At 43.9% G+C, this 27,838-nt stretch overlaps 1 protein-coding gene across 3 annotated transcripts in view; it reads right to left on the bottom strand.

Moving 5' to 3' along the window:
• LOC144679543 (coiled-coil domain-containing protein 102A-like) overlaps positions 1–27,838 on the bottom strand; it is a 632,296-nt gene that overhangs the window by 471,533 nt on the left and 132,925 nt on the right. For all 3 annotated transcript variants that reach the window (XM_078540034.1, XM_078540037.1, XM_078540035.1), the window contains one exon: positions 19,614–19,722. In XM_078540034.1, coding sequence (XP_078396160.1) covers positions 19,614–19,722 — 109 coding nt within the window. The remainder of the gene's footprint in view (positions 1–19,613; positions 19,723–27,838) is intronic.

The raw sequence follows: 27,838 nt of genomic DNA, 5'->3' as shown, positions 1-27,838 counted from the left end.
AGGCAACACATCAATACAGCACAAGTTTATTTTACATACAGTACAAAAGAAATTAGCTAGTTCCTTCCTCCACTGCATTTATGTGTTTTAAATGTATTTAACAAACTTTACAGTGGTTAATATTATGCCAACTTTATGTTACATAGTTTCACATATATACTTATTTCCAAGGCATTTTCAGAAACCCTGTTACAATGGTGAGGTTCAATTCATCTTGGGCAGTTACAGTGGTGCAAAAGGGATAATGATGAATTGATGAGAGTGCGTAAGCCTGAGAACTAAAACCATCTGATATTTACAGGGAGGCTGTTGGTTACAAAGGCTAGGGGGAGCCCAGAAATCTGGAAAATCCTGCTAAATCTAACTGCCGGGACCTCATAAATCATTTTCTTCTTCCATTTCCCACTCAGCCAGCGGCCGAATGAACAGCTTGACTGGCTGTCAGACGGGAAGGACGTATACAGAGACCATTGGAGGCAGCAATTGGGAGGGAAAGGTCAGGGGTCGTCGTGGGGGCGGGGTGGGCAGCCAGTCACAGGCCAGGCAGTCCAAAATTAACATTCGACGAGTGTTGGTTGGCCAGGGGAGGGGGAAAGGAGATCGGAGCTCAGCAACTGGAAGAGAGGGAAATTAGAGCTTGGGTGGGAGTGGGGGGTGCGAGGGCAATTGTGAGGCAGGTGGCTCTAAAACTGGTGCTGTAGGAGGAAGGCTGAAGAATTACAGCAGTGAGGAGGAACCATGATCAGCAAAATGGAGGCCGAATGTTTGGGGCCCAGGAGCTCCCCTACTCCTTCTGACCAACAAGCTGTACACTAAAAAGCACTTACCTGGTTGATCTGGCTACATTTGGTGAAGTGAGTGGGCAACAAGATGACAGATAGAGTGGCAAGATAGCAGATGTGGGGAAGTGTGAGGTTATTCACTTTGGTTGTAAGACTAGGAAAGCAGAATACTTTTTTTTAAAAGTCACGAAACCTGCGAATGTGGATGTTCAGAGAGACCTGGGTGTGCTCGTACAAGGAACCCAAAGTTAGCACGGAGGTGCAACAAGCAATTCGGAAGGAAACTGGCATTTGGCCTTTATTGCAAGGGGATTGAAGTACAGAATACAGAAGTCTTGCTACAGTTGTAGAGGGCTTTGGTGAGACAACACCTGTAATACTGTGTGCGCTTTTGGTAAGTGTATTTAAGGAAGGATATACTTGCATTGGAGGCAGTACAGTGAAAGTTCATTAGATTAGTCTCTAGGATGAGAGGGTTGTCCTACGATGAGAGGCTGAATAGATTGGGCCTATACTGGAGTTTAGAAGGGTGAGAGAAGATCTCACTGAAACATAAGAGATTCTGAAGGGGCTTGCCATGGCGTACCTGACAGCGTGGTGGTAACAGGTTCAATCAAGGCATTGAAAAGGGAACTAGAGTGTTACGTTAAAAGGAACAATGTGCAGGGTTACAGGGAGAAGGCAGGAGAGTGGCAGTAAGTAAATTCGGAGAGCTGATCCAGACATGATGGGCTGAATGGCCTCCTTCTGCTCTGTCATAATTTTGTGATTCTGAGGTAGACGCTGAAATGTTGTGTCCGCTGGCGGTGGAGTCTAAAATGCGGGGGAACAATCTCAGTGTAAGGGCACGATAATTTCGGGCTGAGATGAGGAGAAATTTCTTCACTCAAAGGGTTGTGAATCTTTGGAATTCTCTGCCCAAGAGGGCTGTAGATTCTCCAATGTTGACTTTAATTAAGGCTGGGACAGATAAATTTTTGGCCTCTCAGGGAATCAAGGGATATGGGGAGCCAGCAGGAAAATGACATTGAAGCCCAAGATCAGCCATGATTGTATTGACTGGCAAAACAGGCTCGACAGGCTGTATCAGGATATAACACAAAATGGGCTCTAAACGTTCTGACAAAAATATTACTCAATCTGCTGACCAAGGGACCACTGCTGTGTTGCAATCTTTTTTGGAGCAACTGACTCGGCTTTGAAAGATGTCTGCTCCTGTTCCTATCTCTTGTGTTTTTGTATCTCCCATCTCCAATTAGCTGCCAATTTTCCTGAGCCCTGGGAACCCAGCCCATAGCTGTTAAACTGAAATCAGACTCCTGCCTATACTGACTGAAATATTTCAGTGATGAGACACACGCACACACACAACATGCCACTGTGAAAATAGCGTGTACACAACGATTTGGGGACGCATTCCTCGATTTTTAATTTTTAATTCACCCCCCCTCCCCCCCCCAGCACTCTTTCATCCATTTTGGGGGTGTTTAATATGGACCCTCATAAGGGTGTTCAGTCCTATCAACTTTGTGAGGTATCATACTCATAGAAAAACGTCATACTTAAAATGGCTTTTTGAATCAAAATAATTTTGGATCTCCTATGGTGTTAGTCCTTGTGAATCACGATACGTTGATTTATAATGAGAACGATACAGGATGTGAAACTTGCTGCATTGTTGACTTATATGGGAGAGCTTGTGTGTCATTACTAACAAGAGTTGAATGGGTTGGGCCTTACACCAACAGCAACGGCCGCTGTGGGTTTCAGACAGAATGTGAAACAGGAATAATGACGAAGGGCTGGAGCAGGAGGAATGAAAGATCTGAAAAGTAGTAAGGGCTGAGATGACATGGAGGGATGCAGTTGGAAAATAAATAAATGCAGAGCAGACCCAGCTGGAAATTTTTTTTTAAAAATAGAAATGCGAAGGAGTGGCTGGGGTCACAAAGAAGGAAGTAAAGAACCATAATTGACGCTAGCTGGAAATAATAAAACCAGGAGCGGAGCGGTTAGTAAGGGTGACTAGGAAAGAAAGAATTCACAATGGCTGAGTACAGAAAAGAATCAAAAAAACTGATGAGAAACTGAGGAGGCTGAAGGAGGAATCCACACGGTCACTGAAAGGGCCCGAAGAAGAATGAATTCAGAGATGTGCTCAGAAGTAGAGAAATGGATGTTAAAGGGGCAGAATTTTCCCCTCGCCAGGCGGGCACGCGCCCAACCCGAACAGGAGTAAAAGTAACGCACAACGACATCGGGCAAGCGTCCCGACGTCATCGTGCACTCTTGCGATATTTCGCTCAGCGGGCACGCGTGAGAGGCGGCAGCGCGCGCCCACCAACAATTAAGAAGCCTATTAAGGCCCTTAATCAATTGATTAAATCGAACTTTTCGCTGCCCGTCCAACCATTCGGTTGGCAGGCGGGCGATTAGGCCAAGCGGCCTTTTGCATTTTTTGCGAAACCTCATCCACGGGCGGGATGAGGTTTCAACTAGTGATTAAAAGAAGATAAAAACTTATAAAACTCATTTTTAACATGTCCCTGAGGGGAAATGGTTTCCTTATTTTTCCATTCTTTATTTTTCATGTTAAAAATCTTCAGCTCCCTGAGGCAGCTCTGTGCCTTCAGGGAGCTTTCACTGGAGCGCACCCACACACATGCACTGACTTCCGCGTTCACCCTCCTCCTCCTCCCCCTCCCCCCCCCCCCCACCCCTTCACCGCGCGATTCACGCTGGCCGGCCGTTAATTGGCCAGCAAGTGTGAAATCATGGGCAGCTGACTGTCGCGCGGCTGCTCCCAAGCCTGCCCAACAAGGGGAAAATCTTCCCCAAAGTATTCTTCCATTGGCTCAGTTTTCCCGACAAGTCATCAGGAAGATTCTAGAGGTTGCTATATCACCCAATACTCTCCTCTGTGCAGATAGAGAGGTCAATAAACAATTACAAAAAAAAAGCAATCAGCCTGACACTGCAGGTGCTTTCTGTTTACGCAGAAGCAAAGGGGAAAGGTCTAGATGAGGATATTACCAGTGCCTTTCAATGCCCAAAAGGGTAAAAAGGAGAAGATAGGTCAGGCAGCAGTTAAGAGGCGACGCCACATTTTAAAAGCCTGAAAGATGATGAAAAGATTGAGGGAGGGAGGGTAGGGGAGTTAACACAATTGGAGATCCTGGTAAAGAATGATTTTGAGTAGAAAGCCCATTATTCCTGTATTATATGCCTGGGGAATGTTCAAATCTAGGGTGCAAAGGAGGAGGGGCAGAGGTCTGTGGTATGTCCAGATTGCCCAAGATTTCCAGAGCTTGCACTTGGCTGGTGGAGTGTGTGGAGCATCTGCACCTTCAATAGACATTGAATTTGTACAGCAAGAGGAGGGATGGTTCAAGCAATACTTACCACTTCCTTTTCCACTGGGTGTGTCAGTTGGACGTCCATTTGACCTTGGACAAAAGAAGCGGAGACGAGAATTTGTGTCTGGCATCCCATAGATCAGAGAGTCTGAAAGGGACAGGTAACCAGACGAAGAAGGCCTGAAATGTTAAGTGGCCCTTCTTCTCCACATGGATCCAGTTGTAGCCGGAAGCTTTCTAGCTGTGGTCTTTAAGACGGCAAGTGGAAACTGCTTGGGAGCATTACTGCTGACCCAGGTCTCAGAATCTGGTTTTTCTCCTATGTTTCTGGGTGCAGGCTTCTGCTGGGGGATCAGCCTGCACGAGGGACATGTGTACTAATTCCCAGTCACTGCACTTGCATCTTCCAGATTTCCTGACCAATTACATTGAGTTGGCACGATGACACCACATGAGTCGATTTCAACTCCAGTACTTAAAGAGACAAGTCTATAAAGAACTGACAGATTCTGGAGGTGGGAGAACAAAAGAAGGAACTGTCAGAATGAACGTCCCAAGTCTGCGCCTCACTTTACTGGTGCTTCCCTTGATGTGATCCTGGGGACTGTAAGGAGCAGCAGGAAGGTGCTATTCCCTATGGGAGGAAGATGTATGCTACTGAAAGCAAGAAGATTGCTTAAGAGGTGAGCAGCAGCAGTGTGATATCATGCTCCAAAAGCAATTTAATGGCCTAATCAATGCAGGAAAGGTGAGTACAGCGGCATATTGAACTACATTCTAATGTGTGCATCATGCCAACCCCCTCACTCTTGCCTTTCCAAAGCTACTCCAGCACATCACTCTTTACCAACTTGCAGCTGTATACATCCCTCTCTATGCCCTTCCTCAGCCCCATCTATCCATCCACCACTGACACTCACCCTCATCTTAATGCAACATCATGCTTCTCCCTCATAGATACCCTCAACGAATGTTCATCCATCTGTTTAACTCATCCTGTTATGCTTGCTCATACAGGTCTCGTCTTTCCTTCCTTGCAAGAGGCGAGAACACGGAACGCCAGGAAAAGACAGGAGATTGGAAGTGGTCTGCCATCAACCTCTCAATTAACACATGTAGAGGAGGCACTGGTGATCAGCAGAGTCTCAGCATTCCTGGCCTTTGGAGATGGGGACTTCCCATCTACCTGCCTGACAGAATTAAGTATCACACAGCCACCACATTGACATGCAACATCATGCTGACTTGATGTCAGCGTCCAGTGAAATATGACCACGTATACATAATGATCAATTAAAAACATTCTTAGATGGAAAGTTCCAATTCACATCTTTAATCTCCTAGGCCTTCAAGCATTCCACAGGAGTTAGCCCAGGAGGACAAAGGCGACTCCTCTGAGGAGGGCCCTCACCCAGAGGATACACAGGACACTTGCAGAATGTGCATCAACTCAAAAACTCCCACTTTGTGGGACTGGTAAGGAAGTTAGTTGGGTTTTCACATGGTGACGCACACACCACAAGTGAGCTAGAACAGATGGTCAAGACAGTGGAAAGTCTGCGTCGGTGGGCACAGGACATTCCACGGCCTGCACATCTGGATACAGGTGCTGAATCTCAGGGGCCACTGACAAACAGGATGCTTCTGGAACAGCAGCCGTGAATGTGGGATGTACTGGCAGGCGGTCCATTGCAGCCGCAATGTGCACACTTGCAGAGAGATTCAAGGGGTCTGTCAGGCATGAGGTTGCAGGATTTGTGATGATGTCTTCGCCCCTGGAAAGAGTGGCCACTTGCATGGAGCATCAAACATGGCAATCAAAAGAGTGCATGCATCCTCTCACCAATGACTAATACACTATGAATACCACCTTACAGAGGATTGATGAAAGCTCAGCCTTGCCCATTCATTGCCTCACTGAACTGCAGTGATGAGTTCTCCAGCATATTGCCAGCACGGCAGTGTGGATTGGCCATGAGAGGGATGACGTGAAAGGTGCCCCGTAAGCAGGAACTCAGCTTGAAGTGCTTCCACTTCTCGCCTGTTGCCACCCTCCCCTCAGTCAATACCCCGCATGCCACCTCATGTCCCGATGGCCAAGTCTACAGGTGGAACAGTCTTTGGTGGGGGCCCTCACGAGTTCCAAAACCTAAAGGACGCCAGCCAAGGGCATCTCAGCCATCAGAGCAGGGATGAGAGTAATGTGCCTCTACCTCTGCTAAAGCCACAAGGGTTATAACATGCAGAAATGCTAAGAAAGAGGAAGAGTAAAGATTTGGAGTCGCTTAAGGGTTTGCATAGAGGTGTGTTACATAATGTTGAATTGGTCAGTTTCTGTTTCATTTATGAACTTTATAATTATTAATTTACCCGTCTTACTTATATTGGCTGTTTCCTGACCTTTTCACTTGTGATGAATGGTATTAAGAAAAGACTTGATGCCAGGAAATAGATCAGTGTGAAATGAATGCTTGGCTGATTACAGGACTGTTTTGTGTTGGGGGTAGGACTCCTGGGGCTACCATTCCCCAGAAACTGAACTGAACTAGCCAAATAAATACTATGGCTACGAGAGCAGGTCAGAGGCTAGGAAACCTGTGGTGAGTAACTCACCTCCTGACTCCCCAAAGCCTATCCACCATCTACAAGGCACAAGTCAGGAGTGTGATGGAATATTTTCCACTTGCCTGGATGAGTGCAGCTCCAACAACACAAGAAGCTGGACACCGTCCAGGACAAAGTAGCTCGCTTGGTTGACATCCCATCCACAAACATTCACTCCCTCCACCACTGAGACACAGTGGCAACAGTATGTACCACCTACAAGATGCACTGCAGGAACTCACCAAGCCTCCTTAGACAGCACCTTCCAAGCCCATGACCACTACCATCTAGAAGGACATGGGCAGCAAACACATGGGAACACCGCCACCTGGAAGTTCCCCTCCAAGTTACTCACCAACCTGACTCTGGAAATATATTGCCGTTCCTTCACTGTCACTGGGTCAAAATCCTGGAACTCCCTAACATCACTGTGGGTGTACCTACACCACATGGACTGCAGCAGTTCAAGAAGGCAGCTCACCACCACCATCTCAAGGATAATTAAGGATAAACATTAAATGCTGGCCTAGCCAGCAATGCCCACATCCCATGAATGGATAAAAAAATGAACTGGGTTCAGCCTGCGACTGCCAGATAAGTGCCCCAGCGGAAACCTAACTGCACCTCGTCATTCTGAGGGCATCCAGGCATTCTGGACAAAAACGGGCACCACTGCTACTGCATTGGCTACATCACATTCTGTCTTTTCCTCTGAAGAGGCTCAATGCTATATGCCTTGCTTCATCTGAAGACCCAAACCTTACTGCTGTGTCATGTTGTGCAGAGCACAGTGCGCCACAACCATTCTGAAGACCCTGGCTGGGCCGTACTGACAGACGTGTCCAGATTTGTCCAGGCACCTCAAGTGCATCTTCACTGTGCCAATTTCTTCCTCAATGACACATCTCCCTATCATGCGGCTTTCATTGCAGCACTCCTGGGTCTTGTTGCTCGAGTTCCTCGGCCATATTTTAATCGAGTATCCCTCATTTCCAAGCAACCAACTGGTAAGTCTGACACATTCATGAAGTTAATCCTCTGCCTTTACAAGTGTATCACCTCCTGCAAGCTGCACCTCTCAGCTCATCCCCTCTCTCCTGTGGAGCAGCTGGTCTGTGAAAAGGCAGCTGTTGCTGCTCCTGCCGATGCTCCTGCCAGTGCTTTTCCTGCTGTTTCTGCTGCTGCTGCTGCTGGTTCTGTTGATGTTGCTGGTCATCTTGGTCCTCATCTCAGCTCCAAACCGTTGCCTCATAAGTGGCAGGTATGCTGATCGTGATAGATCACAGATGCAAAGCGGGGGTCAAACGCAAAAACCTCCCCAAATAGCGAAAGTAACTTGCAAAGTAGTGGAAGTGAACTCCCAGGACAAGTGCTGTGAGCAACAGCCTTTCATACAATTAGCCGAGGTGTAAGGTTTCAGTACCTGTGAAAACATTTTCCTGTCATTTCTTCAGGTCCCTCAATGACCACTCTGTTCCCACCTTGCTTTCGTTAGCGAGTTCCAGGAAGCCCGAGAAACCCATGCACCCACAGTTAAATCCCAAAACCCATGTTAAAATCACTCTGACTGAGCTAATAACATATTGAAATTGACAACCTACCTCTCCTGAGGAAGCTGCTCACACAGCCTAATGCTATAGTTAAATCAGCAGCCTAACTTAGTTTCCTAAAACACTGTCCATTTCAGTGCTTTTTAACACCCTCACCCACTCCCTAACCCACTGGCTCCTCCAAATAAAAATTCCTCTTGTGTCAGATGTAAAGTTCTCAGTAATGTTAGGAAATAGATATAGTTTAAGTAAGTTATATTGGTATTTGTAGGGGTTAGGAATGAGTTTTAGCTTTAAAGTTTAAATCTGATTTGTATTTCTGTATGTGTGTGTTAAGAAAGGTCAAATTGAGTTTTAGTTTCACTTTAAAAGGGTGGCTGCATTTCTAATGAGGTTTTTTACAACTGTTGCAACGAAGGTAAACAAACAGGGGTGGAAGAATTGGGCTGTTGCCTAGCAGCAGGTGTCCAGAGAGGCAGGTCCCTCCCATAGACACACAGAAAAACTAAAGAAACTGCAGTTTTACGTTCAGCTGGAGCCAGGGCTCCAGAGAGATTGGACACTGGGAGAGGGAGCTGCAGGTTTCACAAAAGAACCAAAAGGTCCCAAGGCCAAAGGAGTGAGACAGGAACAGGGGAAAGTTCCAAAGAAGACCTTCTAGTCAGAGGAAGGACAGAAACCTGGGAAAAGGTTCTGTTAAGCGAAGTTAAGAGTGTGGGGCAGAGAAAGGCTCCAAGCTTCAAGTTTAAAGCTTCAAGCTTAAAGAAAGCAGATTTAAAGCAAGAATAGCTTGCAAGAGGAAAGAAGGTCCAAAGAGATGGCTGAAGGTTTGTAACTCTTTGCTATGGGCATGTAAAGCAGTGGTGTACTGTTGACAGCTGAGTTGGTGAGAGAGAGTGCATGGAGGAAAGCTTGAATGCATGTGGCAACCCAAAAAAGAGGAACATCAGAAGGAGAGTTCAAAACCCTGGAGGTGAACCCTTGCAGAAAGCATCTGAGAGAAGGCATCAGTTTGGGAGAAGATTTCAAAGCGAGGTCAGTTTTTGTAACTTGTGTTATCCTTACAAATTTGTATATACCTGTAAAGGTATAGTTGTGGGTGAAGGGCTATTATAATATAGTTCATCTTTTTTTTATTCATTCAGGGGATGTGGGTTTCTCTGGCTGGGCCAGCATTTAATGCCCATCCCTAGTTGCCCTTGAGAAGGTGGTGGTGAGCTGCCTTCTTGAACCTCTGCAGTCCATGTGGTGTAGGTACACCCACTGTGCTGTTAGGAAGGGAGTTTCAGGATTTTGATCCAGCAACAGTGAAGGAACAGCTATATATTTCCAAGTCAGGATGGTGAGTGACTTGGAGGGGAGCTTCCAGATCGTTGTGTTCCCATCTATCTGCTGCCCTGTCTAGGTGGTGGTGGTCGTGGGTTTGGAAGGTGCTGCCTAAGGAGCCTTGGTGTATTTCTGCAGTGCATCTTGTAGATGGTACACACTGCTGCTACTGTGCATCGGTGGTGGAGGGAATGGATGTTTGTGGATGTCAATCAAGCGGACTGCCTTGTCCTGGATGGTGTCAAGCTTCTCGAGTGTTGTTGGAGCTGCGCTCATCCAAGCAAGTGGGGAGTATTCCATCACACTCCTGAACAGTGCCTTGTAGATGGGGGACATGCTTTGGGGAGTCGCACGATTCTTAGCCTCTGACCTGATCTTGTAACCATAGTATTTATTTGGCTAGTCCAGTTCATTTTCTGTTCAGTAGTAACCCCCAGGATGTTGACAGTGGGGGATTCAGTGATGGTTGGATTCTCTCTTGTTGGAGATGGTCATTGCCTGGCACTTTTGTGGCCCAAATGTTATTTACCACTTGTCAGCACAAGCCTGGATATTGTCCAGGTCTTGCTGCATTTGAACATGAACTGCTTCAGTATCTGGGGAGTCGCAAATGGTGCCGAACATTGTGCAATCATCAGCGAAAATCCCCATTTCTGACCTTATGATGGAAGGAAGGTCATTGATGAAGCTTCTGAAAATGGTTGGAACTAGGACACTACCCTGAGGAACTCCTGCAGTGATGTCCTGCAGCTGAGGTGACTGACCTCCAACAATCACAACCATCTTCCTTTGTGCTAGGTATGACTCCAACCAGCGCAGAGTTTTCCCCCTGATTCCTATTGACTCCAGTTTTGCTAGGGCCACACTCAGTGAAATGCTGCCTTGATGTCAAGGGCAGTCGCTCTTGGGAGTTCAGCTCTTTTGTCCATGTTTGAACCAAGGCTGTATCGAGGTCAGGGGCTGAGTGGCCGTGGGAGAACCAAACTGGGCATCAGTGAGCAGGTTATTGCTAAGCAAGTGCCTCTTGATAGCACCGTTGATGACCCCTCCCATTACTTTACTGATGATCGAGAGTAGACTGATGGGGCGGTAATTGGTCGGGTTGGATGTGTCCTGCTTTTTGTGTACAGGACATACCTGGGCAATTTTCCACATAGCCAGGTAGATGCTGGTGTTGTAGCTGTACTGGAACAGCTTGGCTAGAGGTGCGGCAAGTTCTGGAGCACAGGTCTTCAGTCCTATTGTAGGAATATTGTCAGGGCCCAAAGCCTTTGTAATATCCAGTGCCTTCAGCCGTTTCTTGATATCACAGGGAGTGAATCGAATTGCCTGAAGACTGGCATCTGTGTTGCCGGGGGCTTCTGGAGGAGGCCAAGATGGATCATCCACTTGACACTTCTAGCTGAAAATTGTTACGAATGCTTCAGCCTTATCTTTTGCACTATTGTGCTGAGCTCCTCCATCATTGAGAACGAGGATATTTATGGAGCCTCCATCTCCAGTGAGTTGCTTAATTGTCCACCACCATTCACGACTGGATGTGGCAGGACTGCAGAACTTAGATCTAATCCGTTGGTTGTGGGATCATATAGCCCTGTCTATTACTTGCCTCTTATGTTGTTTGGCACAGAAGTAGTCTTGTGTAATAGCTTCACCAGGTTGACACCTCATTTTTAGGTGTGCCTGGTGCTGCTCCTGGCATGACCTCCTGCACTCTTCATTGAACCAGGGTTGATACCCTGGCTTGATGGTAATGGTAGACTGGGGAATATGCCAGGCTATGAGGTTACAGATTTTGTTTAAGTACAATCCTGCTGCTGATGGCCCACAGCGCCTCATGGATACCCAGTCTTGAGTTGCTAGATCTGTTCAAAATCCCATTTAGTACAGTGGTAGTGCCTCAAAACATGATGGAGGGTATCATCATTGTGAAGGCGGGATTTTGTTTCCTCAATGACTGTGCAGTGGTCACTCCTATCGACACTGTCATGGACAGATGCATCTGCGGCAGGAAGGTTGGTGAGGATGAGGTCAAGTATGTTGTTCCCTCTTGTTGGTTCCCTCACCACCTGCTGCAGGCCCAGTCTAGCAGCTATGTCATTTAGGACTCAGCCAGTTCGGTCAGTAGTGGTGCTACCTATGCCATGAGACCTCATGGGGACCGGAGTCAATGTTGAGGACTTTATCTGTAAGATATAATTCCGTGAGGATGACTATGTCAGGCTGTTGCTTGACTAGTCTGTGAGACAGTTCTCCCAATTTTGACACTAGCCCCCAGATGTTAGTAAGGAGGACTTTGCAGGTTCAATGGGGCTGAGATTGCTGTTGTCGATGTCAGGTGATCTGTCCAGTTTCATTTCTTTGTTGTGACTTTGTAGCATTTTATTACAACTGAGTGGCTTGCTAGGACATCTCAGGGGGCATTTAAAAGTCAATCACATTGCTGTGGGTCTGGGGTCACGTGTAGGCCAGACCAGGTAAGGACATTAGTGAACCAGATGGGTTTTTTACAACAATTGACAATGGTTTAATGGTCATCATTAGACTTTTAATTCCAGATTTTTATTGAATTCAAATTCCACCATCTGCTGTGGCGGGATTAGAACCTGGGTCCCCAAAGCATTCCCTGGGCCTCTGGGCTACTAGTCCAGCAACAATACCACCACACCATCACCTCCCTGCTTTTTGTTTAATGAATGTTCTATTATTTTGTTAAAAGTTCACTGGCTGACTCCTGTGACTCTGTTCAGTAGCTATTCTCCACGTATCTACACAAACAAATAAAAGTTAGGATCTATCAATCTAGATTCCACTCTGGGATCAGGCTTGTCCAGGGGTAACTTCAGCTGAGATCAGAACAGTAAGAACAATGCTGCTATAACCTCTTTATTGTTTTTGGAAGCCGGGCATTGCACATGCTTCGTTTAACAAATATGCTGCTTCGAATACATACATTACATCAGAGAGCATAAAGAATGAAATATTATAGAGAATAAGAGGTTTCGTCTGTTTGGAGTTTGGAATTGTCAAATAACATTACAATACAATTTCAAATCATTATTATACAGCATAAGGCCAGAGTTTAAGAATGGTGCTACTTTTTTTGATACTAGGCTCTAAGTAACCTTAAAAAGGTAATTAGATTGTTGCTTTAAAAACAGAAAAGTGGGACTTGACTAGGCAGCTCATGGGGAGAAAGCTCTAGTACAGGCCTGTTTCTGTGGCATCTCACAATTCTCATTTCTTCAAACCACCAGCAGCTTTGGCAATGCAGTGAAATAACACCACCACATGCCTCAGAGAAGCTCAATTTATATTGAAGGGTTTAAGTTTGAGGTGTAATTAAACTTGCCTGGCAATCTTATGTTAAAACAGAGCTCTCACAACAGATTGCATTAATGCAATTTTTAAATTGCTATAAATTTCATAATCATTTCACACATCATTTGACAGTTCACCAGCTATTGTTGCAGATAAATGTGGGAATTCATTTGGAAAAGATGTTGGTGGAAGAGATCAGGTTAAGTCATGCAGAAAAATCAAATTGTATGGTTTTAAAATTAGTCATCATCTCAAACTGAGATGAGATCAGGATCAGGAAACTCAAAGAGATCAGGAAACTCAAAGAGATCAGGTTTAGCTAGAATGAAAACTTCAAAAATAGCCATTGTATTTTGCCTAAAATATACTTTCAAAGTAAAGGCCACAAACACAGAGTTTTATTCTTCAAAACATTCCACTGCTGCCACACATGGGAGCTTGAAACAGAAAGAGAGACTGAGACTATTCTTGTGGAGCATTGAAAATGCTCAAGTAGTTAACAAAATACTGAAGATCTTTCAATGAGCTCAATATTTCAATCTGGTACATCAACTGATTTTAAACAACCAAGGCTAACAATTACAAGCAAAACAGTGAATAGAGAGCGAAATTTATAGCACTGATGTGTAACAATTTACTGCCCTAATTATCTTCATGGAAAACCAAAGTGTCCATAGGTAGACCCACATTCTCTATGAACCAAAATCAACAATTTAAAGCATGTACTCAAATAGAATGCTTAATTTGCAAATAATATACAATATAGTTGCATGGGATGGTCACCTGATATCTTTAATAGATGACAAAAACAGCTCTGTTAGATCAATAATTCAGGCTGAAATTATAGTTGTGGTTTATTTCAATAAATACAGAAGCAAAATCAGATGTGCTGTACTTGGCTTAGTTCACATTTATATTTTAAACCACAACATGAAGTATGCAAATTCTTAATGGTGGTGGGATTGAATGAAGGCATGGATTTGAGAAATCAAAGCAGAGGAGATGAGAAAGATTTAGGTAAAGGTTAAAATCGAGAGAATAGAACAAGTTTCAGCAAGAAAATTGGCTGGGAATTCGACAGGTTAGTAGATGATAAGGGTTTTGCAAAAGAGGTAGAAGGGTTGCTAGAGCCTGAGCTGTTCAAAGGGGTTGAGAGTGCAAATGGAGATTTGGGGCAAAATCTTTAGCTCAGCAGGTGGGTGTGCGCCTGACCCGCTCGAGTGTGAAATGACCCGTGTTGATGTCGGCCGAGCGTGCCAACGTCAACGCGCAGTGGCATGATAGTTCAGCCAGCAGGCGCGCACCGGAGTCGGCAGCACGCCCACTGACAAATAAAAGGCCTGTTAAGGCCATTACACAACCAATTAACTTAAATTTTTCGCTGCCTATCCAACCTTACAGTTGGCGAGCAGGCAAAAAGGCCAAGCTGCCTTTGCATTTTTTTTGGAAACCTCATCCATGTGCGGTATGAGATCTCCAAAACCAAATAAAAATAAAAGTTTTAAAATTTAATTAATAACATGCCCCTGCTGATGTAACAGAGTCACATGAGGGGACAAGTTTCATTATATTTTTATTTTTTTTCTATAACTCCTCATCTCCCTGAGGTAGCTCTGTGCCTCGGGGAGAATAGGAAGCGCACTCGCACACATGCGTGAAGGTCGCGCTCGCCCTGCTCGCTCTCCTCCTCCCGCCCGCACAGGCAGCACTGAGCGCTGCCAGTCGTGTTTCACGCTGGGCGGGCCTTAATTGGCAATCAGCCCCAATCGCGGGCAACAGTCGGCTTCCCAACCGCCCCCGCCCACCCCCACCGAGCCCACCTGACATGGGTGAAATTCTGCCCTTGAGATGGTGCAAAATGGGACATCGAGTTGGGAACTATACTGTTGGTTTTTCTCCAGTGTTAGCTCTATGCCTCTCAGAATTACTGTATAGTATTGCAAATGGAGGAATTGGTTCAATAATTCTTTTTCAAATCAAAGGGAACAATAAGAAAACATTCAAAAGTTATTAAGTTATCTAGCTGGTCAATTTCACAAGTGACAGAAGATATAATCACATTTAAAGTAATAACATTATTTATCAGTGAAGGTACCAAAGTAATTTGTTGATGAGTCACTGAGTTAATATAGATATACTGAGTAAAATTGCTTATTTGTCAAGGTAGAGTAGCATTTACTTTACACTACAGAAAACTAACATGAACTGAAATGACATGAGCAAGCATTTGGCATAATTTTAAGGTTAATGATGTTCTACAATCAGGGGAAGGTTAAGATTTGTACATGACATGGCCAACCAGAAACTGAAAATTATTTAATTTTTGCACTGTAGAATATCAAAGCGGTATAAAATTGAAATGCTTAATATTACAGTAAAGCGCAGAGATCATCTACAAACACATTTTTTCCCCTCTCTCCAACTTTATGAAACTATGAAGAAAATTAATTATTTTTCCAGTGTTTTTTTGTCAGGGTTGAATAGCGAAACATAGGAGCCTTGAACTTTATGGAGAGGGTGCAGGAAGAGAGTGATGGTGCGGAGTAAACTCTGCAAGAGCGGGTTCCTACTGAATTTAACGGCAGGACTACATTGTATTTCTTTCTTCCATTTCCTGCCCAGCGGTTGGTCAGATTGATGGGAAAACTACTGGTAGGAGACCAAGTTGGTGATCCTTGGGGATGGTCCCCAGAAATCGAGTAAGGGTGAGCAGGAGATCCAGGTTTAGGGCAGGGAGCGCAGCAAGTCACAAATTCCAGAAGGGATGGGATGGGAAATCGTGGCTTCTTCAGAGGAAGTCACTGATCATGGTGGAGGAAGATAAAGGCCACGATTGGCAGGCGGGAGTCCTTGCTCCTCCCAGCCCACAAGGTGTGCTATAAATGGCATTTACCTTCTTGAGCCAGAAGCTACCACCTCCTTTTCCCTGCTGAGATTCCCGGTCCCTTGTTAACATGCACGGAAACTTGTAAATTAAAACGGGTTCCCAATTCAACTTCAAGAGCCAGATTTAAATATGTTAATGAGGTGGGGCACTTGGATGATACAAAACTCGCCCGTGTAAAATGGCACAGGGCGTGTACAGGAGTTTGGTGGCATGTTTCCCATAAACTTTTTAAACTTCCCTTCCACCACCACCAACCCCAACATTCTACTGGCCGTTGTCTGGTGATATTGGGGCTAAGATGTCCATGCAGGTGGATTATATTCTTGGGAATGCTCTGGTAATTTTAAATAAAATAGAAAATCAGAGGAGTACTTTCACAAAGCTACAGTTGTAGTAAAAGTCAAAAAGAAAGTTCAACAAGAGTGAATGAGATTAGCAACAATACCTCAACCATGCAGATTGGAAAGCTCCCAGACTGAGTCTATAATCTGTGCTGCGTTGGGTAATATCAACGGGGTTTCCACTGGGAATGCTGCAAGTAGCCCCAATATCCCGAGATAGTGTGGGGAACAAACTAGCCAGATGTTTCCTTTCTTTCTAGAAAGCGCGCATTTGCCAATGGTCAGTAAAAACAGAATGATAACGTAGCTTGCTGACTTTCATTGTCTAAACTGACACATAGAGAACATCCATTTGCCCAAGTTCCCAGAGGGCCACCAATGCCTGTGGAACTGTCTTTTGGTATGAATCAATGAGCAGATTTTCATCTCCGTTTACCCTGAAAACAGGCACAGATGGGAACCAGCAGAGCACTAAATCAGATAGAAATCAGTGCCATCCGATTTCCACTTATTTCTGGCCCCGTTGATTTCCTGGTCACTGAGGGGTAAACAGTGAATGTTTCCGTTCAAAGTAGGTGTGAGCTTTACTTACATATTAAATGTAGGGTGGGGGCATCATGCATGTGGCTCCCTGACACCCAAGGATAACTCACTCAAGAAACTTGGCTTCCAGGATTGATCGGGGCGGATCTTACAGTGGAATGCATGGTGAAATTGAGGGAGTCCGAAGCAGCGGGGCATTTAGGCAAAGGTTGGAATCATAACAATGGAACATATTTCAGTAAGAAAATTCATTCGGAATTTGAGAGGGTAGTGGGTGAAAAGGGGAGTGCTTTATATCGCTTCCAGACTACATTTATTAACTTTTTATTTATTGTTTCTTTTCCCTACTGGAATTTCCAAACGGGTTTCTAATCTTCAAAGCTTTGGAAGAACAGAAGGGACTACAGGGTGTTGTCTACCTGCCCAAGTGGAGGTCCATGCCCTCCTGCTGGGATCACATACCTGCCTGTGCAGGAACAAGTGAAAGCATCCCACTTCGGTAGATGTTGCGCTAGTGTAGGCATCTCTTCCCAAAGAGAGCTGCACCGCCAACCATCTGATGTCGTCACAGTGATGTGTGAATGCCCAGGTAACCATTATTTTTGTCAGCCTCCATGTTGCATTGCATGAAAGAACGCATTGCTGGATTTCTACATCCACCAAGATGCTGCTAAGCACACCCATCTAGAAAGGACAGTGGTGATCTTTCTTCTCAGGGCCTGGTCAGAAGGGAGGCAGATGCAGAGCTGTGCCATCTGCTTCAGGAAACATAAGAACACAAGAAATGGAAGCCACAGTAGGCCATTTGCCCCTTTAAGCCTTCTCCACCATTTAATAAGATCATGGCCAATCTTCTACCTCAACTCCACCTTCCCAAATAATCCCCATATCTTTTAATTCCCTGAGTTCCCAAAAAAGTCTATCACCCTCAGTCATGAATATACTCAACAACTAAGCATCCACAATTCTAAGGGGTCAAGAATTCCAAACATTCACAACCTCTGAGTGAAGAAATTTCTCATCACCTCAGTCCTAAATGGCTGACCCCTCATTCTGAGACTGTGACCCTGTGTTCTAGATACCCCAGTCGAGGGAAACATTTCCCCAGCATCTATTCTGTCAAATCCCTTTTTCAATAAGATCGCCTCTCATTCTTCTAAATTCCAGGGAATGTAGGCCAAGTCTACTCAAGCTCTTTTCATTGGACAATCCTCTCATCCCAGGAAACAGTCCAGTGAATCATCACTGCACTCCTTCTAGGACATGTATGGCCTTCCTTTGGTAAGGAGACCAAATCTCATACAGTACTCCAGATGTGACCTCAACAACGCTCTATATAATTGGAGTAAGAGTTATTTACTCTTTTATTCCACTCCTTTTCTAACAAAAGCTAACATACCATTACCCCTTCTAATTACTCACTGTACCTACATGCTAACTTGCTGTGATCCATGTACAAGAAAACAAAGGCCCCTCCTAATGCAAATATTTCCAGTCTTTCACATTCAAAAAATATTCTGGATTTTTTTTGGTTTACCTACTGAAATGGGTAACTTCACACTTTGCCTCAAAGTATTCCACCTACCATGTTCTTGCCCAGTCATTTAACCTGTCAATATCTTCTGCTGCCTCTTTGCATCCTCCTGACCACTTATTTTCCCACCTAACTTTGTATCGTCAGCAAACTTGGAAACGTGACATTTAGTCCTCTCATATGAGTCAATAATAGATTGTAAATAGCTGAGGCCCAACTATAGATCCTTATGGTACCTCGCTAGTTACAGCCTGCCAACCCGCAAATGTCCCATTTATTCCTACTTCCTGTTTCTGTCCATCAACTGAACCTCATTCCATACTAGGATATTACCTCCAATCCCATGAGTCCTAATTTTGTGCAATAACCTTGTATGCAGCATCTTAATAGATGCTCTTTGAAAATCCAAATACACCGCATCCAATGGTTGTCTTTTATCCATCCTCAAAAACTCTAACAAATTTGTCAAACATGATCTCCCTTCCATAAATCCATGCTGATTAAGCTTAATCATATTCTGATTTTCTAAGTGCCCCGTTACCGTTTCCCTAATAATAGATTCTATCATTTTGCCTACTACTGATATTAGGATCACTGGCCTATAGTTGCTCGTTTTCCCTCTTCCTCCTTTTAAAAGGAGGGTTGTGCTTGCTACTCTCTGGGGCTGTTCTTGAATCTAAAGAATTCCAAAATATCAAAACCAATAGATCCACTATCTCTGCAATTATCTTTTTACAATCCTAAAATATAAGTCACCAGGTCCAGGGAATTGTTGATCCTTAGTCCCATTAATTTCTCCAGTACTATTTATTTATTTATACTGATTTTTTTTTAAATTCCTCATTCTTGCTGGACCCAAGGTTCCCCATTATTTCCGGAATGTCTTATGTGTCTTCAACCGCGAAGACAGATACGAAGTTTTTGCTCAACATCTCTGCCGTATCCTTATTCCTCAAGATAATTTCACCTGTCTCTGCCTCCTGTGGGCCCACTTTTACATTCACTGAAGAGGACATCTTTCAAAGGGTATCTGCATTGCCATGCAACAAAAGGCTAGCACATGTAATGAGAGCCTGAGATGAAGCTTAGCTCAAACTCTGTACAGGTATATTACTCCTCAATTAATTAGGAATGATGAAAACGGAAACTCCTTATAAACATTTGATGAGAGTGTCATCATTTTGTAAGTTCTCCCCATGTCCCCGAGTTTAAGCCAGGAATAAAATATTCTTTGACCTGATTTTGTACCACAATTTCTTGAAAAGTAATGACCTTCAAAATTCCCAGGAAGTTAACAAAATCAATTAAAGTACCCAATGACTGGCAAACGGGCTAACTGTACATTATTAGTTTTCTTCTAGTTTCACACCTGTTTTAGGATCTCCTGCTTGGACTTGTTCAGGTCTTCATATTTAACTTTCCACTGAGATACATCTGTTTCCAGTTTTTCAATCTGCCTTCCAAGTGTGGCTTTGTCCCTGTGTGAAAAACGCAATAAATGCCAATTTGTTGGAAGTGATATACTTATAGTTTACAAACTACTGAGAAATAAATGTTTAAAAAGAACCCTACAATGCACTGATAAACTTGCAGCAAACCATGTAATAACGTGATCTGAGCGTTTGTAGTTGTTCCAGTATTTCACTAAATGCCAATGTTTCATGTTTGTCATTTAGAAACATTCCTTTAACAATTAGTATTTTCCAATTAATCAATTAACCAACCAATTTGAAGCAGCTGCTCCATCCAAAGTGCTGAATAAAGAAAGGACATGTTTTTATATAGCAGCTTTCACAACTTCAGGCAGTCCCAAAGCACTTCCCGGCCAATTAAATAATTTGGAATGCAGTAACTATACGAGCTGAGGAGTGGGACTAATTGGATAGCTCTTTCACAGTGCTGACACAGATATGATGGGCCAAGTAATAACATAAGAACATAAGGAATAGGAGCAGAGGTAGACTGCTCCACAATTCAATATGATCATGGTTGATCTTCAGCTTCTACTCCACTTTCCTTATATTCCTTGATTCCTTGAGAGACCAAATATCTGTCCGTCTCTGCCTTAATATACTCAATGCTGGACATCCACAAGCCAATTCCAAATATAACAATACAGAATTTCAAAGCTTCATAATCTTCTGAGTGAAGAAGTCTGAAATGATTGACCCTTTATCTTGAAACAGCTCATGTTCTGGATTCACCAGCCAGCGGAAACAACTTCTCAGGGTCTACTCTGTCAAGCCCTTTCAGAATCTTTGTATGTTTCAATGAGATCACCTCTCATTCTTTGTGGTGTACATAAACGATTTGGACATGAATGTAGGGGGTATGATCAAGAAGTTCGCGGATGACACAAAAATTGCTAGGGTGGTAAATAGTGAGGCGGATAGCCGTAAACTTCAGGAGGATATCAATGGACTGGTCAGGTGGACAGAGCAGTGGCAAATGGAATTCAACCCAGAAAAGTGTGAGGGAATGCACTTGGGGAGAGCTAACAAGGCAAGGGATTATATTATGAATGGTAGGACCCTGGAAAGTACTGAAGATCAGAGGGACCTTGGTGCACATATCCATAGATCCCTGAAGGTAGCAGGGGAGGTGGATAAGATGGTTAAGAAGGTATATGAGATACTTGCCTTTATACGCCAAGGCACAGAATACAAAAATAGGGAGGTTATGCTGGGACTGTATAAAACGCTAGTTAGGCCACAACTGGAGTACTGCGTTCAGTTCTGGTCACCACATTATAGGAAGGATGTGATTGCACTGGAGAGGTGCAAAGGAGATTTACCAGGAGGCTGCCTGGTCTGGAGGGCCTGAGCTATGAGGAAAGATTGGATAGACTGGGTTCTTTTCCTTGGAACAGCGAAGGTTGAGAGGGGATCTGATAGAGGTGTATAAGATTATGAGGGGCATGGATAGGGTGGATAGGAAGGCACTTTTTCCATTAGTAGAGAGATCAATAACCAGGGGGCATAGATTTATGGTAAGAGGTGGAAGGCTAAAAGGGGAGTTGAGGAGAAATCTTTTCACCCAGAGGGTGGTGGGAGTCTGGAACTCACTGCCAAGGTGGTTGAGTCAGAAAGTCTCGTAACATTTAAGAAGTATTTAGATATTCACTTGCATTGCCATAGCCTTCAAGGTTATGGACCAAGCGCTGGAAAATGGGATTAGTGTAATCAGATCCTTATTGACCGGCGCAGACACAATGGGCTGAATGGTCTCCTTCTGTGCTGTTGATGCCTATGGGTCTTCTAAACTCCAGAGAGTATAGGCCTAATTTACTCAGCCTCTCATCACAGGATGACCCTCTCATCCCAGGAACCAATGTAGCGAACCTTTGCTGAACATCCTCCAATGAATATCCTCCCTTCCAATACTGAGGACAAAACAGTAATCCAGGGGAAGAATTTTCCCATTGGCGAGCGGGGGCGGGGCCCACTCTCCGACACAAATAATGCGCGGTGACGTCGGGCGGGGGTCCCGACATCACCACGTGTCATTTAGATTTTCTGTCAAAGTTCTGATAGAACTGTCAAAGGCCTATTAAGGCCATTTAAAACCTAATTAATTTAATTTAATGAGCTGCCTGTCCAACCTTAAGGTTGGCGGGCAGGCGAAGAGCCCAGGTGGCCTTTGCGTTTTTCATGAAACCTCATCCACGGGCGGAATGAGGTTTCATGAAGTGTTTTAAAATCTAATAAAAATTTATACATTTATTCTTTGACATGTCCCAGTTCATGTGATAGTGTCACATGAGGGGACATATTTTAAAAGTGTTAAAAACCTTTACTTAAAACTTTAGCACTGAAACAACTCTCCCCGAGGCATCTCTGTGCCTCGGGGTGACCTCTGCGCTCTTTCACGCGCATGTGCGAAACAGCGCAGGGAGCCTCTCAGGGAATCCCCCGCGCCCACACAGCGCTTCCGGGCGAGCGTCACACTGGGCGGGCCTTAATTGGCCCGCCCACATAAAATGAAATGGCGGCATGTCCCTGATCGGGGGTGCCAATTGGGTTCGCGCCCACCCTCACACAACCCCCCCGATGGGGGTGGGGGTGGTAATTTCTGGCCCAGGTGTGATCTCATCAAAGCCTTAATCATTTGTAGCAACACTTTTATATTTTTGTATTCTAGTCCCCTTGCAATAAATGCCCACATGCCATTTGTCTTCCTAGCATGGTGCATCTGCATGCTAACTCTCTGTGTTCCTTGTACAAGTACACCAAGTCTCTCTCAACATCAACATTCAGAAGATTCACATCTTTTAAAAATATTCTATTTTTCTATACTTACTTCCAAAGTGAATGATCTCACACTTCCCCACATTATACTCCATCTGCAACCATGTTACCCATTCACCATCTATATCTCTTTGCAGCCTCTTTTGGTCCTCCTCACAGCTTAAATTCTCATCTAGTTTTGTATCGTCAGCAAACTTAGATATTTTACTCTCGGTCTCTTTGTCTAAGTAATACAGGTACAGTGGCACAAATCCAAAAATTGGAGACGTCCAAAAAGCTACCGTGCATGAATTTTAATTCTTATTAAATTAGTAAAATAACTTAGCGGCATGTTCAGCTAGTCGCTGCACTGGCGCGGTGGCGTGTCGGGCTAGTTACCAGCTTTGCGTGCCGGTCTCTCCCTACGCTTCGTGTGGTCTGAGCGCTTCTTGACCCCACCTGACCTGAACCATCCGACCTGAAATCTGGCAAGATCCGAAATACAGCATAGACTCAGTCCTGCGGTTGCCGGTTTACAGGCACTGTATCTGTAATATGAATTGTAAATGGCAGAGGGCCCAACACTGATCCTTGCAGCACTCCACTAGTTAGAGCCTGCCAACTTAAAAATGACCTGTTTAATTCTATTCTGTTTCCTATCCATTATCCAATCCTCCATCCATGCTAATGTATTATCCCCAATCCCACGAGACCTTACCTTGCATATTAACCTTTTGTGAGGGACCTTACTGGATGCTCTTTGGAAATCTGAGTATACTACCTGTACTTGTTCCCCTTCATCTATCATGCTAGTTATAGCCTCAAAAAGCTCTAAATCAATTTGTCAAACGTGATTTCTCTTCCATAAAATCATGTTGAGTCTGTCTGATCATACTATGATTTTCTAATAGATTCTATTATTTTTCCAAATGCCTAATGACAGGCTAATTGGCCCATAGTTCCCCATTTTTGTTTCTCTCTCTCTCCTCTTTTGAATTACAATGTTACATTTGCTAACTTTCAAACTGCTGGGACCATTCTAGAATCTAGGGAATTTTGGAAAATCGTAACCAGTGCACCACTATCTCTGCAGCTGACTCTTTTAGACTCTTAGGATGTAGGCCATCAGCATCTGGAGATTTGACAGCTTTTAGTCCCTCAAGTTTCTCTAATGCTTTTTCTCTGATTATATTAATAACTTTAACTTCCTCACTTTTATTAGCCCTTTGGTTACTCTCTACTTCTGGTATGTAATTTGTGTCTTCTATTGTGAAGACAGATACAAAATATTTGTTGAACATCATTGCTATTCCCCATGATAATTTCTGTTTGTGTCTGTCTAAGAGACCAACATTTACTTTAGCTACTCTCCTTTTTATATACTTGTAAAAGCTCATGCAATTTGTTTTTTTTTAAATATTCCTGGCTAGTTTAGAATCATATTCTAAATTTTTCCCTTTTTACCAACTTCTTGGTTGCCTTTTACTAAAACTCTCCCAATCCTCAGTCTTATTACTATTCTTCATAACATTGTAAGCCACAGATGGATTTTTCTCTGATTTTTTTTTCTAATGCCATCTATTTTTTGCTGAACATTTTGAATGGTTTCTTTAAAATTTTCTCACTGTTTACCACCATACCTTTTAGTCGATTTACTCAATCAATCTTAGCCAGCTGTCCCCTCGTATTTATGTAGCTGGATTTAAGGGTAAAGTATCTCAGAAATTTGAACAACAGGTCAAGCTAACCATTTCATGCTGCTACTGTGCAGTGGCAACACAAGTGGTGTTTTCCATTAACAGGGTGCTGCCGTCAAGCCAAAAAAGACTCTCGGCCTACCACACAAATGAGTAATGTGGTATATGAATTTCATTGCTGGAGCAATGCCAAGTACATAGGATGTACGTTCCAATGACAGGCAGATTGTATCAAACAGCACACCCCTTTGGCTGTTCGCAATAGGCACAGTGTTGACCATAAACAACCAGCCCGTGCTTACAAAACTCAGAACATGATGTCTAAAATTAGATTTGATTCCATGATTGGGTAACACTTGCTAAACAATCCCGAATGTGCTAAGAATTACACTAACAACCAATTTAAGATTATCAGTCAGCTCACTTACACCTACTAGAAGCTACATATTTTCATATGCAAGGACCTGTCCTCTGCAGGCAAAAGGAATATATCCAGCCACTGCATCTTTTTTTGAAAAAACAAAAATATGGGGGACAATAGCTCCCTGGCACATTTGTCATGGCAACATCTTGATCAATCAGAGCCAACTTGCCAACCAATCACCACTCTTATCTCATGTAGTATAAATTGTTGTTCCCTTTGAAATTTGGTATTCTTGCATCTCTCATGATGAGTGCAAGATGAGAAGCTTCAACAGCATGTCTTTTTTCAGCAATACTCAAGTTCTGTACTACCAAGTTACTATTAGGACACCTATTTCATTGGTGATCTGCAAGAGAACCCTCCTCTCTCACATCTTACAGTTTGGTTTTCTGGATTTGAAATATTAAATAAAATGAGAAAAGGTAGGAAATAATCAAAATCTAAATCAATATCAAATGTTCCTTCCTACAAATATGACTCTGAGCCTGGAAGACTGCAGCAAGCTGTTCTAAATCTTAACTGTAGACACCCCGCACCTCCAAGGCAATTTATCAAAGCTGCAATTGCTAGAAATATTGTCAGGCAAACTGGATAAGCATGGGACACTGCATGCTAATATAGAAGGAGGAGAATAAGAGGCCCTGCACATTCAGAAATTAAATGGGCTTGAAAATGTGATTCTGTACTTGTCTCAGTCTCCCTTTTTAACCAATGGTACAGCCAACTCTTCTGCAAGCTGTACTGAGAGTTTAATATGTAGCTACATTGACCTGATGACATTTCTAAAGCAAACTAATTGGTAGAAGTTATGCTTCATCTGCCTTTCTGACATACTGTCCAAATGAACAAATATCAAGGTGTCCTAACTCAACAATAAATGCAGTGACCTGAGACAAGCAATGTTATGTGGACATCTGGATGTGTCTCCTGCAGGCAAATGAAATCAGCCGGAACCAATAATGCTCATTGCCAGTGTGACCTTTAAACATCAAGACACAAATGACTTCCAGCAGCCTTGATGATCTCACAGTCCCTTCTGAGCTCATTAGAGAAGTTTAGCATTGTCTGTTTTATCAACCTCGTAACGAGATTGTCTCTCCGTTTCAAGAAGGTAACCCTACGTTAGTACACAGGCCTCTAGGTCTTTCTCAGCAAATGGGTAAAAACCACCTCCCACCTTCCCTTGAAAGGGAAGTTGCAGGTGGTGGTATTCCCATGCACCTGCTGCCCTTGTCCTTCTAGATGGTAGAGGTCATGGGTTTCAAAGATGCTGCCTAAGGAGCCTTGGTGAGTTGCTGCAGTGCATCTTGTAGATGGTACACACTACTGCCACTGTGCGTCATGGTGGAGGAAGCAAATGTTGAAGGTGGTGAATGGGGTGTCAATCGAACAGGCTCCTTTTTCCTGGATGGTGCCCAGCTTCTTGAGTGTTGATAGTGCTGCACTCATGCAGGCAAGTGGGAAGTATTCCATCACACTCCTGACTTGTGCTTTGGGGAGTATGGAGGCAAGTTACTCTCCACAGAATTCCCAGCCTCTGACCTGCTCTTGTAGTCACAATATTTATATGGCTAGTCCAGTTCAGCTTCTGATTAATGGTAACCTGCAGCATGTTGATAGTGGGGGATTCAGTGATGGTAATGCCATTGAATGTCATAGGGAGTTAGTTGGATTATTTCTTGTTGAAGGTGGTCATTGCCTGGCACTTTGTGGCATGAATTTTACTTGCCACTTATTAGCCCAAGCCTGAATATTGTCCAGCTCTTGCTGCAGAGAGTTTTCTCTGTGTCTGGTGCATTCATTAATAAATTCATTGTGGCTCTCGGGTAACAAGAAATGTGTTTGAAGTCTTCCAGTTTGCACCTGCGCCTTTTTTATATGATCATTATAGTCAAAATGTAATTATAGTTGATTAATAATTCAGTGCAAAAGATGCGACTAAAACATTTGCAACCATCTTCAGCCAGAAATGCCAAGTGGATAATTTACCTCAGTCTTCATCTGAGGTCCCCACCATCATAGATACCAGTCTTCAATCAATTTGATTCACTTCATATTGTATCAAGAAATGGCTGAAGGCACTGGATACAGTAAAGGTCCTGACAACATCCCAAATGTAGTACTGAAGACTTATGCTCCAAAACTAACTGCGCCCTTAGCCAAGCTATTCCTGTACCAAAACATCAGAATTAGTCCAGCAATGTGGAAAATTGTTGAACACATATGTTGTGTCCACAGAAAGCAGGTCAAATCAAATCACCACCCCATCACTGTAATCTCTATCATCAACAAAATGATGGAAGGTACTGTCAACAAGTGGCACTTACTCAGCAACAAACCACTCTCCAATGCTCACTTTGGGTTCCACCAGGACCAACCAACTCCTGACCTCATTCAGCCTTGGTCCAAATATGGAGAAAAGAGCTCAATTTCAGTAGTGAGGTGAGAGCGACTGCCCTTGATATCAAGGCAGCATTTGACCATGTGTGGTATCAGAGGGCCCAAGAAAAATTGAAGTCAAAGGGAATTAAGGAGACAACTCTCCGCTGGTTGGGATCATACTAAGCACAAAGGAAGGTGGTTGTGGTTGTTGGAAATCAATCATCTCAGTCCCGGGACATCTCTGCAAGAGTTGCTCAGGGTAGTGTTCTAGGCCCAACCATTTCAGCTGCTTCATCAATGACCTTCCCTCCATCATAAGGTCAGAAGTGGGGATGTTCGCTGATGATTGCACAATGTGCAGCACCATTTGCTACTCCTCAGACACTGAAGCAGTCCATGCCCACAAGCAGCAAGACCTGAACAACATTCAGTTTTGGGCTGATAAGTGGCAAGTAACATTTGTGCCACCCAAGTGTCAGGCAATGACCATCTCCAATAACAGAGAATCTAACCATCACCCCTTGACATTCAATGGCCTTACCATCGCCAAATCCCCCACTATCAACTTCCTGGGGCTTACCATTGGCCAAGCATTTGACAGGGCCAGCCATATAAGTACTGCAGCTTTAAGAGCAGGTCAGAGGCTGGGAATCCTGCAGTAAGTAGCTCACTTCCTGACTTCCTAAAGCCTATCCACTATTTACAAAGCACAAGTTAGGAGTGTGATGGAATACTTTCGACTTGTCTGGATGAGTGTAGCTCCAACACTCAAGAAGCTCGACACCAGCCAAGATAAAGCAGCCGCTTGACCTACACATCAGCACCACTTTAAGATTCACTCCCTCCACCACCCTCAACACACAGT

This window comes from Cetorhinus maximus, chromosome 4, assembly GCF_964194155.1.
Source record: "Cetorhinus maximus chromosome 4, sCetMax3.hap1.1, whole genome shotgun sequence".
NCBI classification, from domain to species: domain Eukaryota; kingdom Metazoa; phylum Chordata; class Chondrichthyes; order Lamniformes; family Cetorhinidae; genus Cetorhinus; species Cetorhinus maximus.
The sequence above is the reverse complement of the archived record's forward strand: the minus strand, read 5'-3'. Positions and strand labels throughout refer to the sequence as shown.